This window comes from Ictalurus punctatus, chromosome 4, assembly GCF_001660625.3.
Source record: "Ictalurus punctatus breed USDA103 chromosome 4, Coco_2.0, whole genome shotgun sequence".
NCBI classification, from domain to species: Eukaryota; Metazoa; Chordata; class Actinopteri; order Siluriformes; family Ictaluridae; genus Ictalurus; species Ictalurus punctatus.
Genome location: NC_071284.1, coordinates 11418568 through 11440819, shown reverse-complemented (window position 1 = coordinate 11440819; position 22252 = coordinate 11418568). Strand labels below are relative to the sequence as shown.

The 22252-nt window shown below is 37.7% G+C and overlaps 1 protein-coding gene across 1 annotated transcript in view; it reads left to right on the top strand.

Moving 5' to 3' along the window:
* The window catches only part of swap70b (switching B cell complex subunit SWAP70b), a 28848-nt gene extending 6910 nt beyond the window's left edge, over positions 1 to 21938 (top strand). The window contains exons 3-12 of the mRNA XM_017466031.3: positions 1465 to 1638; positions 2479 to 2706; positions 3202 to 3348; positions 3789 to 3897; positions 4071 to 4252; positions 11353 to 11460; positions 15032 to 15198; positions 17145 to 17343; positions 21084 to 21180; positions 21374 to 21938. Of these exons, the coding sequence (XP_017321520.1) occupies positions 1465 to 1638; positions 2479 to 2706; positions 3202 to 3348; positions 3789 to 3897; positions 4071 to 4252; positions 11353 to 11460; positions 15032 to 15198; positions 17145 to 17343; positions 21084 to 21180; positions 21374 to 21492 (1530 nt within the window). The 3' untranslated portion in view covers positions 21493 to 21938. The remainder of the gene's footprint in view (positions 1 to 1464; positions 1639 to 2478; positions 2707 to 3201; positions 3349 to 3788; positions 3898 to 4070; positions 4253 to 11352; positions 11461 to 15031; positions 15199 to 17144; positions 17344 to 21083; positions 21181 to 21373) is intronic.
* Positions 21939 to 22252: the final 314 nt, after the last annotated feature.

Here is a 22252-nt window from a genome sequence, read left to right as displayed (position 1 = left end):
TTTGCGTGCTCTGTCAGAAGACAGATATAAAGTTAATAAAAAGCTACTTTAACTACACTTTTACAGTTACAGGCCTGGGTGGCTATTAGTTCTGTTTTACTATAGTGAACTTTAAACATTCTTACAACATTTTCGACTGAAAGTGCAGTACAGCAACAACAGCTGACAATAACATGTAGCTTAGCAGCCAACTAGATAGCAGACAATCGTAAGGTAGCTTTAGCAACAAGCTATCTGACTAATGTTTGTAATAACTCTGATAATTAACTGATCTAAAGCCAGTATTTCTATAAACTAATTTAAAAGTAGAGAAGGGGCACTCTACACTGAGCGGCCATGTTAATATGACGTTACTTGGTAAACAGGGAAGGATCTGGTAATTGAGAAGACTATTCCACATTGACAAGTTAAAATTGCAAATTGAGGGGACCTTGTTTTTTTTTTTTGTTTTTTTAACTGATTGTAGTTGGGTAATTACATGTGGAAATTTTGCCTAGAATGTAACATAACAGTAGTGAACAAGTGGTTTTAGAAATAGGAGTAGATTAGAATTTTGAAGTTCCCATAGGAGAGAATATTTTCAATTTTAATTTGTTTATTACACCAATCATGTAAGAAATGTTCTGTTAAAAATAAAACACGGATGGCATAGTCATGCAGCATTGTGCCTGTATGTGTGTGAACTCTATAACAGACTGTGTCCTGTCCAGAGTGTTTTCCTGCCTTGTGTCTAGCGTTCCTGGGATATCCTCCAAGAATGAATAAAACAATTTAATGATGATTGCATTATTGGCATCCTGCTCATTCAGTTGTTCTGTTGTTCTTAGAGACAAGTAACCAGAGCTATATAACTGCAGTGTAGTGGAAATAGGGATTAGGCCCTTCATGTGACATTTAAAGTGACATTTGTTTATTCATTCATATTCAGTACACGCTTTTTCCTGGTCAGGGTTGTGGTTTATCTGGATCTTATCCAGGGAACACTAGATGGAAGAAAGGAAAAGGATGGGATGCCAATCCACCTAAGGCCACCATGCGCATGAGGAAACATTTACATACCCATTTACACACTCATTCACACCTTGGAGCTATTTAGAATAGCCTGTTCACTTGCCAACATTTTTTTATGAGTTGGGAAGAAACCAGAGAAGCCAGAGGAAACCTACACAGACATGGGAGAACATGCAAAAATTCCACACAAACAGTAACCTGAGCTCAGGATCAAACCTGGAACCCTGGAGCTGTGAGGCAGCAATGCTACCCACTGTACCACTCCCTAACAGCCAGCTAACACTACAGCCAAACATTATTGACACCCTTCATTGAAGTGCTTAAATGAATTAAATATATTCAATTAATGACATGCAATACATGCCGTTTTGTGCTTAAACATTTTGAGAAACTAAAAAAAATGTATTTCATTGTAATTCATTGTCTATGTTTAATTCATGTCTCTCGCTTCAGGTACAGGACAACTTTGATCGAGTGGACTTTAACAGGATGTGCTGGACGCTGTGTGCTCGGAAAAACCTCAACAGAAATCGCTTGCTCATCTCTGATGATGACGCATTTAAAATCTGGTGTATATTTAATTTCCTCTCAGAGGACCGGTACCCCTTGGTCATAGTTACAGAGGAGGTAAGACATGCACCACTGTGGGAATGTGTGAAACTGTAATTGTTGAAGAAGAAAAAGTAGTTTACCTTCTAACAATACGTACAGCCAGCATGTTTGGAAATGTTGTTGATATGTAAGAGATAACCAAATGTATTGGAATTGTCCTGACATTAAAAATGGATGGACATGGGGAAAGTGAAGAACACCATGCCATGAAGTGGATTTCCTCCACAAAGTCCATTATTTTGTTGTATTGTAAATGTTTTTTTAACTAAATAAGATGAAAATAGTATGATCATTATTTTATGTAGCTAAGTTTCTAGTCCCCTAGATATTACCATAACATTATATGGTCTTTTTTCTATAGCACAAACTTTGCTGCCTCTTATTCCTCTCAGGACAAATTATCACTGATGTTAATATTAATTCACTGTCGTTAATACATTAAATTAATTCCTCTTAATCGTCTTTTAAAGACATGATATTAAAGGCACTAGTGAATAGTGATAGGCCATGATATCTATTATAATAAAGAAGTACCAGTAACAAAAAAGGAACTATGCAGCTTCCTGTAATACCCACCAGGATGTGCATTCTGACTGAGTTATCCTATGTTGCCATTACTATTTGGATTATGTGCAATGCATTGTCATAGACTTGTGACTGTATTATTTTTTAATAATTTCTGCATATTTGTTTATTTTCTCTGAAACCTTGCCTGCATTCATATAATTAGTTTGACAAACATTATAAAACAATTTTGCTTATCTTGTATTAAATAGAGAGCATCACTTAATATTTTTTACTATTTAACATTCATGGGCTGCTTTTCATGAGTAACCTTCATCCTTTGTTCCACAGATTGAGTATTTCCTGCGTAAATTGACAGAAGCAATGGGAGGTAGCTGGATTGAAGAGAAGTTTGAGGACTACAAGATGCAGCTGAACTTCAAACAGCAGTGCCTGAATGTGTGGGAGCTGATCGAGCTGGTCGGCATGGGCCACTTCAGCAAAGGGATGGACCGCCAAACGCTCTCCATGGGCATCAGTGAAGTCTTCCAGGAACTCATTCTGGATATGTTGAAGCAGGTCTCAGCCCCCATATATGGTTCATGTACATTATAAGTCTATGATATCTGGTATGGTGCATCTAAGGTAGTCTTGGTGGAATTGATTTGTTTATTTTACTTGAGCTACTATGTTTTAAACTAGTTTATGTCAATCCAGTGTTACTGGCTGATCAGCCTACTGTATAGGTTTGTTCTCCTTTATGAGCATGTGCTGAACATGTAGTTCCTGCATAACTCTGCATGGTGTGCAGTGACAGCTGTGTGAGTATGTTTTGGAAAATGCAGGTGGTATCAATAGAACTCTCTGATACCAGTGGTGTTTTTTCTTTTGGATTTAAATTGGTATGCACAGAAGAGGGGGAAGAGACCATTGCCAAGGCCAGATGCACCACCACAGACAGAGACTAGATACAGAATTGCAAAGTAACACAAAATTACCCATGCTCTTTATAGTTGACTGCCACTTTCAAAGAGGAACCCACTGGTGGTTAGGTTAAATCTGCTCTATTTTTAGGGTTATATGATGAAAAAAGGCCACAAACGGAAAAATTGGACTGAGCGGTGGTTTCTTCTCCGCCCCAATTCAATCTCATACTATGTGAGTGAAGATCTGGCAGAGAAAAAAGGAGACATACTGCTGGATGGAGACTGCTGTGTTGAGGCAAGAGATATATTTCTAAACTAATCTTGTGTCTTGCATTATGGTAGCCTAGAAACTGGGGAATGTCCTTATTTACGTAGCACTATGTAGATGGTTTGGTAATGCAGACATAGATTACATATTATTTACAATGAGCAAATATTAATTAAGATAGATGATTAATAATATTTGGGTACTGCCCTTATGCATAAATATAACATTTTTAGCCTATCATTAACTTAAATCTAACCTTAACACAAACTGATAAAACCAGTATAAGCCTCATTCCATTCCAAGTTTATCCAACCACTTATTATTTTAGCAAAATTTAATACAAAACAGTGGATGGGTGGTGAATCTGTTGCAGTATGTTGATATTTTCCTGTATGTTATGTGATCAATTTCCTTCCGTTTCCGGCATGATGTGATACTGATGAATCACTTTCCTGCCATTTCTGCAGTCATTACCAGATAAGGAGGGGAAGAAATGCCTTTTCTTTGTCAAGTGCTCAGACAAAAGTTATGAGATCAGTGCCTCTGATAAAAAGAAGAAACAGGAATGGATCCAAGGTGAGAAAATGCATCAAGTTACTCTAAGGATGCATGTAGAAACCACCACTAATATAGCTGCTTGTAAACTTTGCTTCATTAATTTTATATAAATAATATTACAATATATCAGTAATATTATATAACGTACATATTCTCTTTTCTGATTTTTCTCTTTTCTCTTTGACTCTCAGCCATTCAGACATGCATCTCTCTGCTGAAGATAGGCCGCCCAGCTCCACATCATGAAGCTCGACAAAAGCGGCGAGAGCTACGGCAGAAGCAACAAGCTGAACAGGAACAGCTAGAGCTTAGGATGAAAGAACTGCAGACAGCCAACGAGAACAAACAGCGAGAGCTCGAGGCCATGAGAAAGGTCTGTAAGCCTCTCTTATTATAAATCCTATTAAGTAAGCAAGAAAACTGTCACCCCTTTCCACACCTGCCTTCAAGACGCACACATTTCTAAACACAATGTACATCTCTCTTGAGAGAGTGAAACAACACACTGAGCCTAATCTGATTTAAGCTTATGAATAGCTAAATACGGAGTACACTTACACTGAAGGAGTTCTAAAGAATTGTTGAAGGATTCAAGGTTTTAGTTAAATTAGTAAATAACAAATGGAAGTGAATGTGAGTGCATTTACATATACAACATAATCTAATTGGATTTTTAGATAAATTAGATAAATCCAGTAGTGAGGTGGCAGCGCTGATATTTTTTAAATGAAGTAGCTTGTAAGTAGTTAAACTGTTTTATTATGCTTCTGCCACTGAGTGGGGGAAACATTATGTTTTCAGGTTGTCTGTCCATGTACCCGTCCGCCTGAGATTCTCGTTAGCACGATATCTCAAAAACAAGTGGTTGAATGTTTGTAGGATTTATATGGAATTATCAGTGTAAGCAGCAGGTGAACTGATTATATTTTGGAATTGATCCAAACAGGGTGAAGGTCACAGCAAAGTCAAGTGTCTGAAATACGTTTTCCTCAATAGTTTCCTTCCTGATTGAAGTGTATTTTAAGGGTATTTCTGGCATGCAAATTAGTAACAAGAGGGACTAGACTTATGTCAGAAGCATCCCTATCAACTCAGTTAGTTCCGAGTTCTACTTGTTGAACAAGTAGTGGTGTACTGTTGATTCATATCTTTTATTAACATATACAATGCATATTTTATACCAGGATTGTATGTATTTCTTTTTTCTTTTTTTTCTTTTTTTTGGAAGTACTTGATGTACTGACTTTACTTGAAAATAAAAGATTTCAAGTTAATGTTATACATGCACTGAATAATACTATTATTAGGCTTACTTCCAAGTGTGCTTATTTGACCCCTTGAAATGTTGTAATGTCTTTTATCTCTATCACTATTTGCATATTTATTAGATTTTAGTTTGTATGTAAATGTACTAGTAAACCACTGAGAGTTTCTGTGGAAATATACATTACTGCCTGGTGAATATGGTTAAAAAAGTGGTTGTTCCTGTTTTGGATACTGGTTGTTTTCTCTAGTAGAAAACTTTCATTCATGATGCAATACATGCACCACCCTTAGGTACTTTAGTATATTCATCCAGTCAGATTTGAATATGAATCTAACTGCTTTTTTCACTCCTTCATTTATTCTTACTTGAATAAACTTGCTAAACATTTATAGAAAACATTTACACACAAGCTTAACCATTAAGAAGACTTGGTGAGTTATTTTACAAGAGATTGGGCATGTGAAGGGGATAATGGTGGGTACAGAGGCAGAAAATTGTTAACTGTACTTAACCAGTGTTTCTGGTAGATCTTGTTGTTTTGACTGTATTGTCCAGTGAAACTGAAGAGCTAGTACATTAAGTAAGTGGTTAAGTTATGAGTGGATTTTAGGTTAGCAAAATGTGCAAGTAGGTCATAGATTATTATTTGGACAATGATGGCAAATTCTCTTGGTATCACTGGCAAGTGAATTAAAATTTTCTCATGGATTTGCTCATTGAAGAATACTTAACCACTAGAGTTGTAAAAAAAAAAAGACAGAACAGTGTTTGATCCATCGGAACCACGTTTGCTTGTATACAGCAAGCAACACTTGCATTACACAGCATTTAAGAATTCTGGTAGACTACTACTGTGCAGACAGTGTGACTTACTCTGACAACAAGTTTCCTTTGTCTGGCCCTGACTGAGACTGGGCTATAGTGCGAATGGAGAACAATTTGCTATTGATATCTACTGCCTGCCCCACTTGCCCCTTACAGAGGTCTGAACAATAAGTGTACCAGGAGAGAGCTATCCAGGCACGACGCATGCCTGTGGAGCTCAGTCTGAGACACAGTACCTGCCTTGTGTCTCAGCTGTCCCACCTGAGATATCTCACACTACCCTGAGATACTGCAAATGGCACTGGCAGGACGAGTCTCACCCTGACACGTGCTTGTGAATAATGGGAGGTGAGAAAGTAGTGACAGCTGCATTAAGTTGCTTTGATGGTGCTACTGAGCATAGCTTTGATTCTTCCAGTTCCAAAAGTAACACTAAATTAAAGAAGTAAATGTGGTTATAATGACTTTATGATTGCACAATATCTTTAACTGTTAAGTGTTATGGATAGAGAATGTTTCCTGCCTATGTACTGTAGCAGAACAAGCAGTAGTGGAGTTGCTTGCAGCTTTGCAGATGTTTAATTTTTTTACCACTGGAAAAAAAAGTAGTCTATTTAACAGGAAAATCTCTGAGGAAATAAGCTATCCTGTGCTTGGTTGCGTGTGTCTGGTTTAGTGTGAAGACCTACTGTGTTGGTATTTACTGCTGGCCAAGCTGTCTTTTGCATGCTGGTTTATTACTGTTGTTGTTTTCCCCTGCCCACTTTTAATGCCCATCACTGTTGTGCTTATGCACTGTAAAGCCTCTGGTATACTAAATTTTTTTACGCGTATGCTAGCGTATGCATAAAGTCATACGCATAACCTTTCAAAGTATACTCCATTTGACATGTACACGTACGCAGGCGGTCAACGCATGCGCATTACGACAACTTGCACTACCCCTCCTGGCCTACAAGAGTCACTATAGAGCAGTAAAGCAGGTCTTTTGTGTGAAGGACGACAATGAAGAAGAATCACAACAATATGAAGAACAATGTTTGGGCAATCTATCGCCATGATTAGCACCCATAAACAAATCCATATACTCTTTAAGGCTAGAATTATACAAATGCAGGTCCTTTCTAACTTGCACTCATTTCCGTCTCTTCCATTCATTCCATTTTTTCTTCATCTACCTTGAGAATCAGTGGCCCTGGGTCACTGATGCCACTTTGTGGAACAGCTAAGAGAATGCAAAAGAATTAAATGCGCATGTGCGACATGGAGAAAAATCGGGCGGAACGCATACAGTATGCACGTACTCTGCTGCTTATGAAATTTGTGTCAAGTGCACTGTACACCATTTTTAGCGTAAGTGAAGCATACTTTCTGCTTAATGGTCTAATGATCATGTCTTAGGGTCAAACTGCTTGGTTGCCTTACTTAATTGCCAGTTCTTGTAAGGTGGCAGAGTGACAACTTACTTGACACATACAGTGCATCCGGAAAGTATTCACAGTATTCACTTGTCCCACATTTTGTTATGTTACAGCCTTATTCCAAAATGGATTAAATTCATTATTTTCCTCAAAATTCTACAAACAATACCCCATATTAACATTTATTAAAAATAAAAAACAAAAAAAGCACATTTACATAAGTATTCACAGCCTTTGCCATGACACTCAAAATTGAGCTCAGGTGCATCCTGTTTCCACTGATCATCCTTGAGATGTTTCTACAATTTGATTGGAGTCCACCTGTGGTAAATTCAGTTGATTGGACATGATTGATTTGGAAAAGCACACGCCTGTCTATATAAGGTCCCACAGTTAACAATGCATGTCAGAGCACAAACCAAGCCATGAAGTCCAAGGAATTGTCTGGAGACCTCCGAAACAGGATTGTATCAAGGCACAGATCTGGGGAAGGGTACAGAAACATTTCTGCAGCATTGAAGGTCCCAATGAGCGCAGTGGCCTTCATTATCCGTAAATGGAAGAAGTCTGGAACCAGCAGGACTCTTCCTAGAGCTGGCCGCCCGGCCAAACTGAACGATCGGGGGTGAAGGGCCTTAGTCAGGGAGGTGACCAAACCCCGATGGTCACTCTGACAGAGCTCCAGCGAGAACTCCAGGACAACCTTCCAGAAGAACAACCATCTCTGCAGAACTCCATTAATCAGGCCTGAATGGTAGAGTGGCCAGATGGAAGCCAGTCCTCAGTAAAAGGCACATGACAGCCAGCCTGGAGTTTACCAAAAGGCACCTGGAGGACTCTCCGATCAAAGATTGAACAAAGATTGAACGCTTTGGCCTGAATGGCAAGTGTCATGTCTGGAGGAAACCAGGCACCAGTCATCACCAGGCCAATACAAACCCTACAGTGAAGCATGGTGGTGGAAGCATCATGCTGTGGGGATGTTTTTCAGCGGCAGGAACTTGGAGACTAGTCAGGATCGAGGAAAAGATGAATGCAGCAATGTACAGGGACATCCTTGATGAAAACCTGCTCCAGAGCTCTCTGGACCTCAGACTGGGGCAAAGGTTCATCTTCCAACAGGACGACGACCCTAAGCACACAGCCAAGATAACAAAGGAGTGGCTACAGGACAACTCTGTGAATGTCCTTGAGTGGCCCAGCCAGAGCCCAGACTTGAACCCGATTGAACATCTCTGGAGAGATCTGAAAATGGCTGTGCACCGATGCTCCCCATCCAACCTGATGGAGCTTGAGAGGTCCTGCAAAGAAGAATGGGAGAAACTGCCCAAAAATAGGTGTGCCAAGCTTGCAGCACAATTCTCCAAAAGAATTGAGGCTGTAATTGGTGCCAAAGGTGCTTCAATACTTTGTTGATTCAATACTTTACAAATACTTATGTAAATGTGCTTTTTTGTTTTTTATTTTTAATAAATTTGCAAAAATTTCAAACAAACTTCTTTCATGTTGTCATTATGCGGTATTGTTTGTATTTGTAGAATTTTGAGGAAAAGAATGAATTTAATCCATTTTGGAATAAGGCTGTAACATAACAAAATGTGGGACAAGTGAAGCACTGTGAATACTTTCCAGATGCACTGTACAGTGATGTTCGAAAGTTTGTGAACCCATTAGAAGTTTCTATATTTCTGCATAACTTTGAACTACGACATCATCAAAAATTTCCATACAAGTCCTAAAAGTAGACAAAGAGAACCCAATTAAACAAATGAGACAAAAATATTATACTTCGTAATTTATTTTTTGAGGAAAATTATCCAATATTACATATCTGTAAGTGGACCATAGGAACCTTTGTTTTCAGTATCTGGTTTAACCCCATCATGCAGCAATAACTGCAACTACATGTTTCCAATAACTGTTGATCAGTCGTGCACATTGACTTGGACGAATTTTAACCCATTTCTCAGTACAGAACAGCTTCACCTCTGGGATGTTTGTGGGTTTCCTCACATGAACCTCTTTGCTTCAGGTCCTTCCACAGCATTTCTGTTGGATTAAGGCCAGGACTTTTGAATTGGCCATTGCAAAACATTAACTTTATTCTTCTTTAACCATTCTTTGGTAGAATGACATGTACTTAGTGTCATTTTTAGGGTCATACTTAGGGTCTTACTGCATGCCCCACTTTGTCTTGAGAAATGTCCTGACATTTTCCTTTAGAATTTGCTGGTATAATTCAGAATACATTGTTCCGTCAATGATAGCAAGTTGTCCAGGCCTAGATGCAGCAAAACAGGCCCAAACCATGGTACTACCACCAGCAAATGTCACAGTTGGGATAAGGTTCTTATGCTGGAATGCAGTGTTTTCCTTTCTCCAATCATAACGCTTCTCATTTAAATTCTACAAAAATTCTCACGAAAATTCTTCTCACAAAAATTCTATTTTGGTCTCATCAATCCACAAAATACTACCAATAGTCTTCTGACTTGTCCATGTGATCTTTAGCAAACAGCTAAACAGCAGATAGGCAGCAATGTTCTTTTTGGAGAGCAGTAGCTTTCTCCTTGCAACCCTGCCAGGTACACCATTGTTGTTCAGTTTTCTCCTGATTGTGTACTCATGAACATTAACATTAGCCAAGAGAGAGCCCTTTAGTTGTTTAGAAGTTACCATGGGTTCTTTTGTGACCTCATGGGGAGGGTAGCAATGGTCTTGAATTTCCTCCATTTATACACAACCTGTCTGACTGTGGATTGGTGGAGTCCAAACTCTTTAGAGATGGTTTTGTAACCTTTTCCAGCCTGATGAGCATCAACAACTCAACTCTTTTTCTGAGGTCCTCAGAAATCTTTGTTCATGCCATGGTACACTTCCACAACATGTGCTGTGAAGATCAGACTTTAATAGATCACCTGACTCTTTTTTCTTCAAATTAACTGCTAATCCTAGAGGTTCTCATAATTTTGCCACTCACAGATATGTAATATTGTAATCATTTTCCTCAATAAATAAATGATACTTTTGTCTCATATGTTTAATTGGGTTCTGTTTGTCTACTTTTAGATCTTGTGTGAAAATCTGATGATGTTTTAGGTCATAGTTATGCAGATATATAGAAAGTTCTAACAAACTTCACAAACTATTCACAAACTTTCAAGCACCACTGTATGTAAACAAGACAAAAAATGTTGCTTATCATGTTATTGCTTATCATGTTATTAAGTCCTTTGTTCTGAAAACATCACATCAGAAAACTAAAAGAAACAGCATTATATGTGATGTTATGTAACACTGACACCTGAGACTATAACTGCTAAATAAACATCACCGAACACCATTTCAACAATATATGTTCTATTTATGTGGAGCATCTGTCATGCAGCTCCCTGTGAAAGTTGTTACTATGCAAACAATAACATATTCGAATAAACATATCAATATAACCTGTTATTTGCCTTGCAGCTGGCACTGCTGTCTGAGCCAAGAATTCTGTGCTGTGGAATAGTGCTCAGAATAGTGCACAGTGCTGTGGATTAATTACATTTATGCTACCATTTTTCTATAACAACGTGCCCTGTTGTTTCTTATTCCGTAATTATGTTCACATCTTTCATTTGGCACTTATATTATCATCTTATGCACTGTGACTTACAAAAACATTTGTTATATTTAATAGGGATGCACCGAAATGAAAATTCTTGGCTGAAGCCGAAACCGAATATAATGACAAACTTGGTCGAAGGCCGAATACTGAACATTTCAAAGAAAAAAATCATTTACAAAAACTGAAAATGCTTTTTTTGCTATTTTCGGCCGAATAATTTCGGTTGCCGACCATTCGGTGCATCCCTAATATTTAATGGAAGTAAAAAAAATTGCATCTCTTGCATTACTATCACCTTAACATCGAGATAACTCAAAGCATGTTTGTCATTATCTCTCATTGTTGTCCAGAAACTGGAGGAAGCAGCAGCTACGGCGGCTGAGGAGGAACACAGGCGTCTGCAGACCCAGAACCAGTTGGAGGACCTTTACAGAGCTGAAATGGAGAAAGAGAAAATGGTTTTTTACTTATTCTATAATATTACTATTCACACAGCTGAATGGAGCTGTCTTTTCAGTGCTGCTCATTTTAGTATCTGGCTATGGCCTAGTTTTGCTAACAAACATGTTAATGGAATTCCCCAATGAAAAAGCCCCCTCTTAGACTAGGACTGTGCTTTGTCTATTGGCACACCCTAATATAGTGGTATGCACAAATGAACAGTAGCGAACTGCAAGGTGACTTCAGCTACTTTCAACTATATTTTCAATAGTTTAGGAAGTTAATTCAAGTATAACTTCTCTTTTCTACTGTTATTCTGTAAAATGTGGAAGCACACACTGCCAGACAGATCTCATTAATAACAACAACAGCCCAGAAACACAGGCACTCACACCCTCACTCACATGCACACACACCTATACACACAATGAGTATCACATAAAAACACAGATTTAAAAAAATATATTTTTATATAACTAATAAATAAAATTGTTCATAAACATGACTAAAAATTAGGGATACACCAAAATGAAAATTCTTGGCTAAAGCCGAAACCGAATATAATGACAAACTTGGCCGAATATCGAACACATTTTTTGTGTTTTTTCCATTTATTTAGCCATTTTTTTCACCATTGCATAAATTAAATAGCCAAAATGTGCTTTTTACTATTTTGTCTTGCTTTTCAAAGAAAAAAATCAATTACAAAAACTACAGTTTCAAAATATTTATTTAACACTGAACTTTTTTTTCATTTCAGCAGGCATATGCTACCAACAAGGCACAATATAACTTTAAATAAATAAATTAGTAAAATAAAATATTTTTATGTGATCATCTTTGAGCCCGCCTTGAATAGCCTATAACTGACTGCTGAAAGAATGTAATACTCTGTAGCCTATAACAAAAAAGTGCATTAAAAAGAGTGCAAAAAATGGTTCTATTCAGTTATATATATATATATATATATATATATATATATATATATATATATATATTGGGGATATATACCGCTCGCCTCCCTGTACACCTCGCGGAGTATTAGAGTAGATATAGGATAGTTAGATACGTTGTTAATTTTATGTTCCTTAATAGATTTAGTTAGTTTAAACTATAGATTAGTTCATTTAGTCCCCGCTGGTTTTTCCGCTCCCAGTCCATAGTACTAGTTCATGTTTCTTGTTTTGTGTTTTGACCCTGTTTTCTGTAACCGCGACTTTGATTCCCTTTGCCTGTCTTGACTAAGTTTTTTGGATTACAATGTGGATTTGTCTGCCTGCCCTTAAATAAATAAGTCTTTACCTGCTTCCATATTCTACTCCCTTATGTCTCGCGACGTGACAGAATACTCCGGAACAGAAACAAAACAAACCCACGTGTCCACAGTAAACATCCGAAGAGCACGTGGCTCCTGCACGTAGCTCGTGCATGCGTGCGCCCCCTCATCGAAGTCGTGACATTTTCACTTATTCGGCCGAACACCAAAAATGCTTTTTTTGCTATTTTCGGCCGAATAATTTCGGTTGCCGAACATTCGGTGCATCCCTACTAAAAATGAATGTATAAAATACACATTGCATACAGTAATTAAAAATTTCCACTCAAATAATAGGAGAAACTATGTTTGTTCTAAAAAATTTATGTATTTGTGGAAAAATTATTGACACCCCTAAAGAATATGTTTAATAAATGCACTAACAATCTCACTAAATATGAAGTTCCACACATATAACATCCCTTTGTTATATATTACTGTGGCTAAAAACAAAGACCTTTCAACACAACAGAGACAGATGATTGCTGACCTGCACAAATCAAGTAATTGACATAAAAATGCACAAGCAGATAAAAATACAAAATTTGCTCCATAAGAAAATGTTTCTGGCACAGTTTAAATTTTGGTAAGTACCAAAATATTTCAGCCCGAAACCTGATTCCCTATGTCAGTTCAGACTTGGCTATAGCTATAGCAATCACCAAGATGATAACCTAAATATATTTGTGGACCTAACAAAACACAAGGTCAGTGATTGACAATTACCATCTCAGACACACAATTTGTCAACTCAAATTAAAACCTGTTGTTTACTTAGGGAAGTCCAACCCTAGAATGCAGAAAATTATATGATGGAGTGTTTATTTCCACTACCAGTTTAACATGTTGGCTGGTTGGAGCCATTCTTTTTTCTTTCAAGTCAGATCAATGAAGCTTATGGAATCAGTATTTAGGGACTTAGATTATATTGTAACTTAACAGACAACTTCATTTTAAAAATAGATAATAGGGGAAAATTTGAGAAGAGCCATAAAAATGTTGTTTGATGTTTTAGAACATCTTTCAAGCTCATAGTGCTACAGTTCGCAAAAGGCTCTCTCTGAAACTGAAAAATATGAACTTCCCACCCTCCTCTACATCAGTTAGCCAGTATTGATGTGTAAATGGATGGGGGTTGGAAATGGTGGGAGTTCCTGTCTGTGCTGTTCACTAACCCTCCCTTCCTCTTTGTTTGGTGAACAGCTAAATTAATACTGTATTGAAATGTGATGAACACTTAGGGTTTCCCAATGGTTGTTTTGGAGACTTCTCAGAAGCCAAACCAAAATCATCCTTCAGGTACTTGGCACCCTGAAATGGAGATTTATATGTGTTCACCCAAGATGTAAATACCCCCATATTTAAGCCACCTGTGCTTCATCTGACAGACGCTAATTTGTTTCAAATTAAATGTGCTAAAGTTAAAAGCAAAAAAAACTACAACAACACCATGGTCTAACTATCCAATTACCTGCACACATTGGGCCGTATTCAGACTTAAGTTGCTTGCCTGTTATAAATTATTTTTTTACTGAAGTTGCACACACCGGTATTCAGACCTCAGACATGAATACAGAATTGAGCACTATTCAAGTTACACATGAGTTACACACAATGGGTGGAGTTTGCAGAAATCAGAGGAGTGTCTCAGGGCTTGCATGATGTCAGTTAGAGCAAGTAATGATACTGTCTGACAAACTGATATAACCACAATATGTCACACTGAAATTGAAAAAACCATGGAATGCAATTTGAGGCCAATATTAAGTACATAAATATGACACTATTAAGTATTGTCCCTTGTAAATGAGTGAAAACATTTTTCGAAATAGACAGCATCTTAATCAGAGGCATTGCTTAAACTGAGTCGATGAGTGCTCAGTTAGATTATTCTTCAAATTGTGAGCATGTTTTCTTTATAGCAGAGCACATTGAATTAACAAAAACTATATTTTGTGCACACATTACATTTTCATTACCTCATGGCTTTACTCTATGGCTTTATTAAGTTGTCTACACAATTAACCATTGGTGTGCAATATAAGAAAATAAATTCCAAACTCAACAAATAGGGATTGGAAGTAGGAAAAAATGACAGCAATAGAAAAACTGCTATGAAATCTAACTGTAAAAGCAATATACACTTGAAGTTCTAGGACAATATCTGTTCATCTTGTTATCAGTTATGTCAACAAATACCTTTCAAATTAGACCTTCAATAGCTGAATGTTTTCTGCAGGTAAACTGTAGTAATATTTATGTGCATGTATTAGGTGAGGCGGCAGATGGAGGAACAGGTGGCGCAAAAGTCCAGTGAGCTAGAGCAGTATCTGCAGCGTGTCCAGGAACTGGAGGATATGTACCATCGCCTAGAGGAGGCACTAGAGGATGAGAGGCAGGCCAGGCAGGATGAAGAGACTGTTCGCAAACTGCAGGCCAGGTACTCACACCACACACAATTTACACACAGATAGGCTAGTATGGGTGTAAAGATTTTAAGATTTTAATAAGTTTTTTATGACTATTCAAATCAGCATGTATTGGGAAAATGTTAGCAGGGAATTGCTGTTTTCTTTCTGTTGATTAGGTCCAATACCACACAAATAATCCCTTTATATAGCTAGCATACTATAAAAAAAAAAACTATCAGACACATTTTCTTTCACGCTGTCAGTTTATTTTTAACTCTTTCTTCCGTCATGAGCCCTCTTCACACGGAATTTGATTTACATGGGAACCTGGCAGTCTTTATTTATTTATTTATTTATTTATACAAACTCTGTGGTGTCCTCTTAATTTTAGTCCCCTCTATATAGATAGTTTGATGCTGCTTCTTGTTTTGTGAAGAAAAGTTGGTGCTTTTCACACAAAATTAGAAGAGCTCCATCCTGCAGGCTATTGTAATGACAGCTATAGTTCTTAAACTACTTTATATTGATGTATGTCACATTACAGTAATAAATGAATAAACTGTCATTTTCTTTTCTTTTTCTTTTTATCTTAATAGTAGTTGCTGGTCCAAAATTACTCTTTATGTTCATCCCGATAATGCACATGAAACATATGACCTTGTGTGACAAAACATTTAGGGAAAAACAACCCTTAGGAAATTCCCTCATTCTATTCCATCATTAACTGCTGTCTGGATGCAAGTTTTCTCATAATTTATCATAATTTATTACTGTGTGATTACAGATCCTGTATGGATCTCTTATTGTCAGTCCCAGTGAAAGAGAGATACTACTCCATGAAGATAACATACTTTTAATTTTCATACATTGAATTTTGAATCACAAATCAATTAATTTGTGCTAGTTGCTTCAGAAATACACATCCAAGTAAGCAAATAGTAAAACATGCCCACAAAGAACTTTGAGAAGTGACAGTGGAAGAGGAAGTAAGAGAGACAGTAACACATGAGGCATGTGAAATGGTGTGATTTTTGGCTGTTCCCAGCCTGACCTGGCATAGGCCTGCCGTCTTCCTGCCATTGTGCTGACTTATTACCAGCTCAGCACTTTACCAAACCCCACTACTGCATACTTGTTTTATACATTTTAAGAATTTGATAGGAGGAATCTTTTAAAACATTGGACTACAAATCTTTTGCCTTTTTTTTTTTAAATATTTTTTTTCTTCATTTGCTTATGTATCCAACCAGAATGTTTCTCTTAAGGTTTTGCAGGTTGACAAACAACAATGTTCATATATTTAATGTATATAGAGTTACAATCAACAGGCGCTACTGTTGCATTTGTTCTGGATTTTATGGCCCTATACCACTGGCATACATGCACATTTATGAAGCTCGATGGTGTATATGTGTGTATGATATGCATATGCACAGTTGATCCAAATTTTATTGTGCAAAGAAGCCTTCTTAATTATATACGCAAGAAACTAGTTTAAAATTTCTTGCGTTACGTTGATAAGTGAGGACCCAGATCTTGGATGGTGATTTAAGCCAATTTGAAGTGGAGGAAGATTAAGGAAGTGAAGGTCAGTCACTATTGATTAATTTATTATAATATATATATATGTGTGTATATATATATATATATATATATATATATATATATATATATATATATATATATATGTATAAACAGCACACAAAATCACAAAATTTCACAAAATTAGACAATACAAATTTTTTATTGAAAAACTCTTTGGAGAAACTGTTTACAGAGCAAAATAATGGTTCTAAAAGCCTTAAATACATAAATCCAATACATCAAAATTGTTTGCAAATTTTTTTTATTTTGTTCACAGTTATATTCAAATAGGTTAACACATGTGTTTTAAAGGCAGACTTTGCAAAACAAAAGCAAAACAAGAAACCTAGTAGACCCTAAAGTGGGTCTATGTGTGGCCTGTGTGATGCAGATTGCTGGAGGAGGAGGCAGCAAAGCGCTCAGAGCTGGAGCAGATCCACCTGCAGCAGCAGCAGGCTATATCTCAGACAAAGGCAGAGAAGGAGGAGCTGGAGAGAGCACGAGTGGAAAAGGAGACTGCACTGGAGGATGCCATGCAGCAACTACAGAGGCTGGAGACTGAGAGGCAGAGTGCGCTGGAGCAGTATGAGGTACTGCACAAGTTTTTGTCTGTCCCTAACATTATTTTGCCCATTTACTTAGTAGAGTGTCACATGTGACACCTTTTTGACCTTCAGAGCATCATTAGTAGTACTGTTGATTAATGGGACAGAATGGTATGCACATACCATAAACGTGAAACCTAATTTCATGTAATATACCTGTAATGTTCCTTGGGCAAGGCTGAGCTATAACCCCTGGCAAAAATTATGGAATCACCACACTTGGAGGATGTTTACCCAGCTTTCACCAGGCAAATAAACAAATCACAGATACAGTATCTCACAAAAGTGAGTACACCCCTCACATTTTTGTAAATATTTGATATCTTTTCATGTGACAACACTGAAGAAATGACACTTCGCTACAATGTAAAGTAGTACAGCTTGTGTAACGGTGTAAATTTGCTGTCCCTTCAAAATAATTCAACACACAGCAAGTAATGTCTAAACCGCTGGCAACAAAAGTGAGTACACCGCTAAGTGAAAATGTCCAAATTGTGCCCAATTAGCCATTTTCCCTCACCGGTGTCATGTGACTTGTTAGTGTTACAAGGTCTCAGGTGTGAATGGGGAGCAGGTGTGTTAAATTTGGTGTCATCACTCTCACACTCCCTCATACTGGTCACTGGAAGTTCAACATGGCACCAAAAAATTGTTGCTCTTCAAAAAGATGGCCTAGGCTATAAAAAGATTGTCAAGGCCCTGACACTGAGCTGCAATACGGTGGCCAAGACAATACAGCGATTTACCAGGACAGGTTCCACTCAGAATAGGCCTCGCCATGGTCGACCAAAGAAGTTGAGTGCACGTGCTCAGCGTCATATCCAGAGGTTGTCTTTGGGAAATAGACATATGAGTGCTGCCAGCATTGCTGCAGAGGTTGAAGGGATGGGGGGTCAGCCTGTCAGTGCTCAGACCATATGCCACACACTGCATCAGATTGGTCTGCATGGCTGTCATCCCAGAAGGAAACCTCTTCTAAAGATGATGCACAAGAAAGCCAGAAAACAGTTTGCTGAATACAAGCAGACTAAGGACATGGATTACTGGAACCATGTCCTGTGGTCTGATGAGACCAAGATAAACTCATTTGGTTCAGATGGTGTCAAGCGTGTGTGGCGGCAACCAGGTGAGGAGTACAAAGACAAGTGTGTCTTGCCTACAGTCAAGCATGGTGGTGGGAGTGTCATGATCTGGGGCTGCATGAGTGCTGCCGGCACTGGGGAGCTACAGATCATTGAGGGAACCATGAATGCCAACATGTACTGTGACATACTGAAGCAGAGCATGATCCCCTCCCTTATTCCAGCATGATAACGACCCCAAACACACCTCCAAGATGACCACTGCTTGCTAAAGAAGCTGAGGGTGAAGGTGATGGACTGGCCAAGCATGTCTCCAGACCTAAACCCTATTGAGCATCTGTGGGGCATCCTCAAATCGAAGGTGGAGGAGCACAAGGTCTCTAACATCCACCAGCTCAGTGATGTCATCATGGAGGAGTGGAAGAGGACTCCAGTGGCAATCTGTGAAGCTCTGGTGAACTCCATGCCCAAGAGGGTTAAGGCAGTGCTGGAAAATAATGGTGGCCACACAAATATTGATACTTTGAGCCCAATTTGTACATTTTCACTTAGGGGTGTACTCACTTTTGTTGCCAGCAGTTTAGACATTAATGGATGTGTGTTGAATTATTTTGAAGGAACAGAAAATTTACACCATTATACAAGGTGTACACTCACTACTTTGCATTGTACCAAAGTGTTATTTCTTGAGTGTTGTCACATTAAAAGGTATAATCAGATATTTACAAAAATGTGAGGGGTGTACTCACTTTTTTGAGATACTGTATAACACAAAACAATTTTTGTTTAATAGCTAAACATTCTGGCTTCATGAAACATACCTCAAACAAATTAAATTAAATTATTTTAATTAATGGCCTATTTTATTCCAGATCAACAGGGTGCCAGTGCATCGCAGGGCACGATCACATACACATTCACACACTACAAGCACTTTGGACATGCCAATCAGACTACCATGCATGTCTTTGCACTGGCGGAGGAAACCCCCACAGCACAGGGAGAACATGCAAACTCCTCACACACAGGGCAGCAGTGGTAATCGACCCGCCAACCCTGGTGGTGTGAGACGAATGTGAGGTGGCTTAACCACTAAGCCACTATGCGCCCCCCGAGCAAAGGGTGTTAAAGCTTTTCTTTGGGAAAGGCATATCAGGTCACTGACATGGCCAGCAAACAGTCCTCAACACAGATCTCAATCTGATTGAAAATTTATGGTGGAAATGTAAAATATTCTTCCATAACAAGGCTCCATCCTGCAAAGCTGATCTGTCAACCGATATTCGAGAAAGTTTGAACCAGCTTAATGGAGAATTTTGTTTTTCACTAGTGAAGTCTATGCCTCAAAGGACTTAGGCCATCATAAAAGCCCCAGGAGGATCAACAAAGTACTAATTGTGTTTTTTTTTGTTGATGATTCCATAATTTTTTTCCTCAACATGAGTGATTTCATACTCATAATCATACTTGATCTGGAAAAAATATGGCTTTAATTAAAACAATTTAATTGAATTTGTTTGAGGTATGTTTCACGAAGCCAGAATGTGAATGTTCAGCTATTAAACAAAAATTGTTTTGTGTCATATCTGTGATTTGTTTATTTGCTACAAAGTAGCCGGCTGAGCGTCCTCTAAATGTGGTGATTCCATAATTTTTACCAGGGGTTGTAGTTGGTCCCTAGACTTTACTAGCATTTTATTGGCTTACTCACTTTTTTATAGTGATTACTCCAGTGGTTTAACATGCCTTTTAAATATTTAAACAATCTATGGACTACTGTCTTCTTGAAATTTGGTCTAGGCAGACACTGTTGATTTTAAAAATGTTATGCTGATCACCTGTTGAATATCATTGATGGCAAAATTCTGCTTTCTGAAGCAACATCACATTTCCTCCCAAGTCTTTAGGAAACAAAGTTAACACAACATGGTGCATGTATGGTGAAGTGCAGATAGTAATGTGTGGGCTTAACTAATATGTAAAACATAAGGCTTGTTGTTGTACATGTTTATTTTGCCAGTGAGATTATATATATATATATATATATATATATATATATATATATATATGTATGTATATATATATAAATACAGTTTCTTACATATAGACAATATTTTGTTGATATGAGTTGACATGAGAAAAAAATCTCTGTTTCTAATTCAAATCTTAAAACACAAAACACAAACTATGCTTTGTCACGTGGTTGTGTGTTGAAACAAAGCTTTGGACTTCACTGGCCATGTTTAGTTTTGGTCATGAAAGAAAAAAATCAAGCACTGATACAGTGCTACAGTAAAGTGTACTGTTTTTTGACACATGCCTCAGAGCCTGAGGATCATGGGAGCATCACTATAAAATACCACCACTCACAGTTATACCAGGTCGTGCAACATTTTTATTGTTCCTGATTCTGACAGTCCTGGTTGGATGATGAGATGTGTTGAAACGATGAAATAGTAGCTTGTTTGTACTGCAAGCATTTGATAACGAGTAATACATTTGAAGTCAGTTGGGGAATTTCAACCTCAGAACATGCATGGTCCTAAGGTATTATCTTTATTTTTGGTTTAGAACATCAAGTGGCCTGATCTAGTTAAATGTATAACTTTAGACTGATTTGATCCTGTGTGTCCTAATGAACAGGAAGTAATAAAGAAACTGGAGGATGCTGCTAATAACACAAAAAGCTGGAAGGACAGGGTGGCCCATCATGAGGGACTCATACGTCTTATACAGCCGGGTAATGATCTGTTTTTTTTTGCTCACCTCACAACCTTTATTGCACCTCTTTTTCATTATAACACCCCGTTTCTTGTTTTATTTACTCTTCTTTAGTCCATGCTCTGTTATGTTTTTCATCAGTTCCACATGGTACTGCATGAATGGTTACATGTTGTCTTTTTATTTATGTGTCGGTGTATTTGTTTGTTCAGGCCCAAAAGGCCCTCAGAAGATCACCAACTGGGGTCCTGCAGCCTTCACAGACACAGAATTGAGTCTGAGAGAGAAAGACTGGCAGGAGAGGAAAAACACTCCTGCTCAGACTCAATGAGGCATCATTGTTGTTCTGCCTGCGTTACTGCAAAGCATTCCTGTGCATCTAACCACTACTGAATAGGGAAACACTGGCAAAGCATTTCACTCAAACCTTTGGAAAGATTTCACTCAAACCTTTGGACATTTGGAAACACCCTGTGTGACTGCATAGTAGACTCTAATTACACGGTATCTGTTATCATTCCATTTATACTGTAATAGTGCAGGGCTTTGTGTCACTTTTGTGGCTCCTTTGAAGGGATTTATATATTTGTTTTTATAAAGCACCATATTCTACATAGATATGTTGATTTAGTTGTACTTTCTGCCAAAGTGGTGACAGATTTTGCACAGAAATAAATAAAATGTCAAAGATTGTTTGTTTAAAAGAAATAACTGTCATTCACCAAGTAATGTGTAAAACCTCTAAAAAAAAAAAAAAAAAAAAAAAAAAAAAAAGAACCTGTAACTTTATTGTGAGACCTAATTTAGTAGTTTTAAAATGGAATTGGTTCACCATAAACAGTTAAATGCATTGAAGGGATGAATGAAGTACTCTGAAGAAATATGGTTTTGTACTTTGTGTAGAATAACATTGTTTATTTTTTTGTTTTTACCACACTGACACAGACAAAATACATTAGAGGCATTTTTTTATGGCGACATAGCTACAGCATTAAGCTGTTATAACACCAGAGTGGCCGTATTATTCAAACGTTTACAAAATATCAAGGTTTTTGAATTTTTTGCCATGAGCAGTATTCTGCATGTTTGTA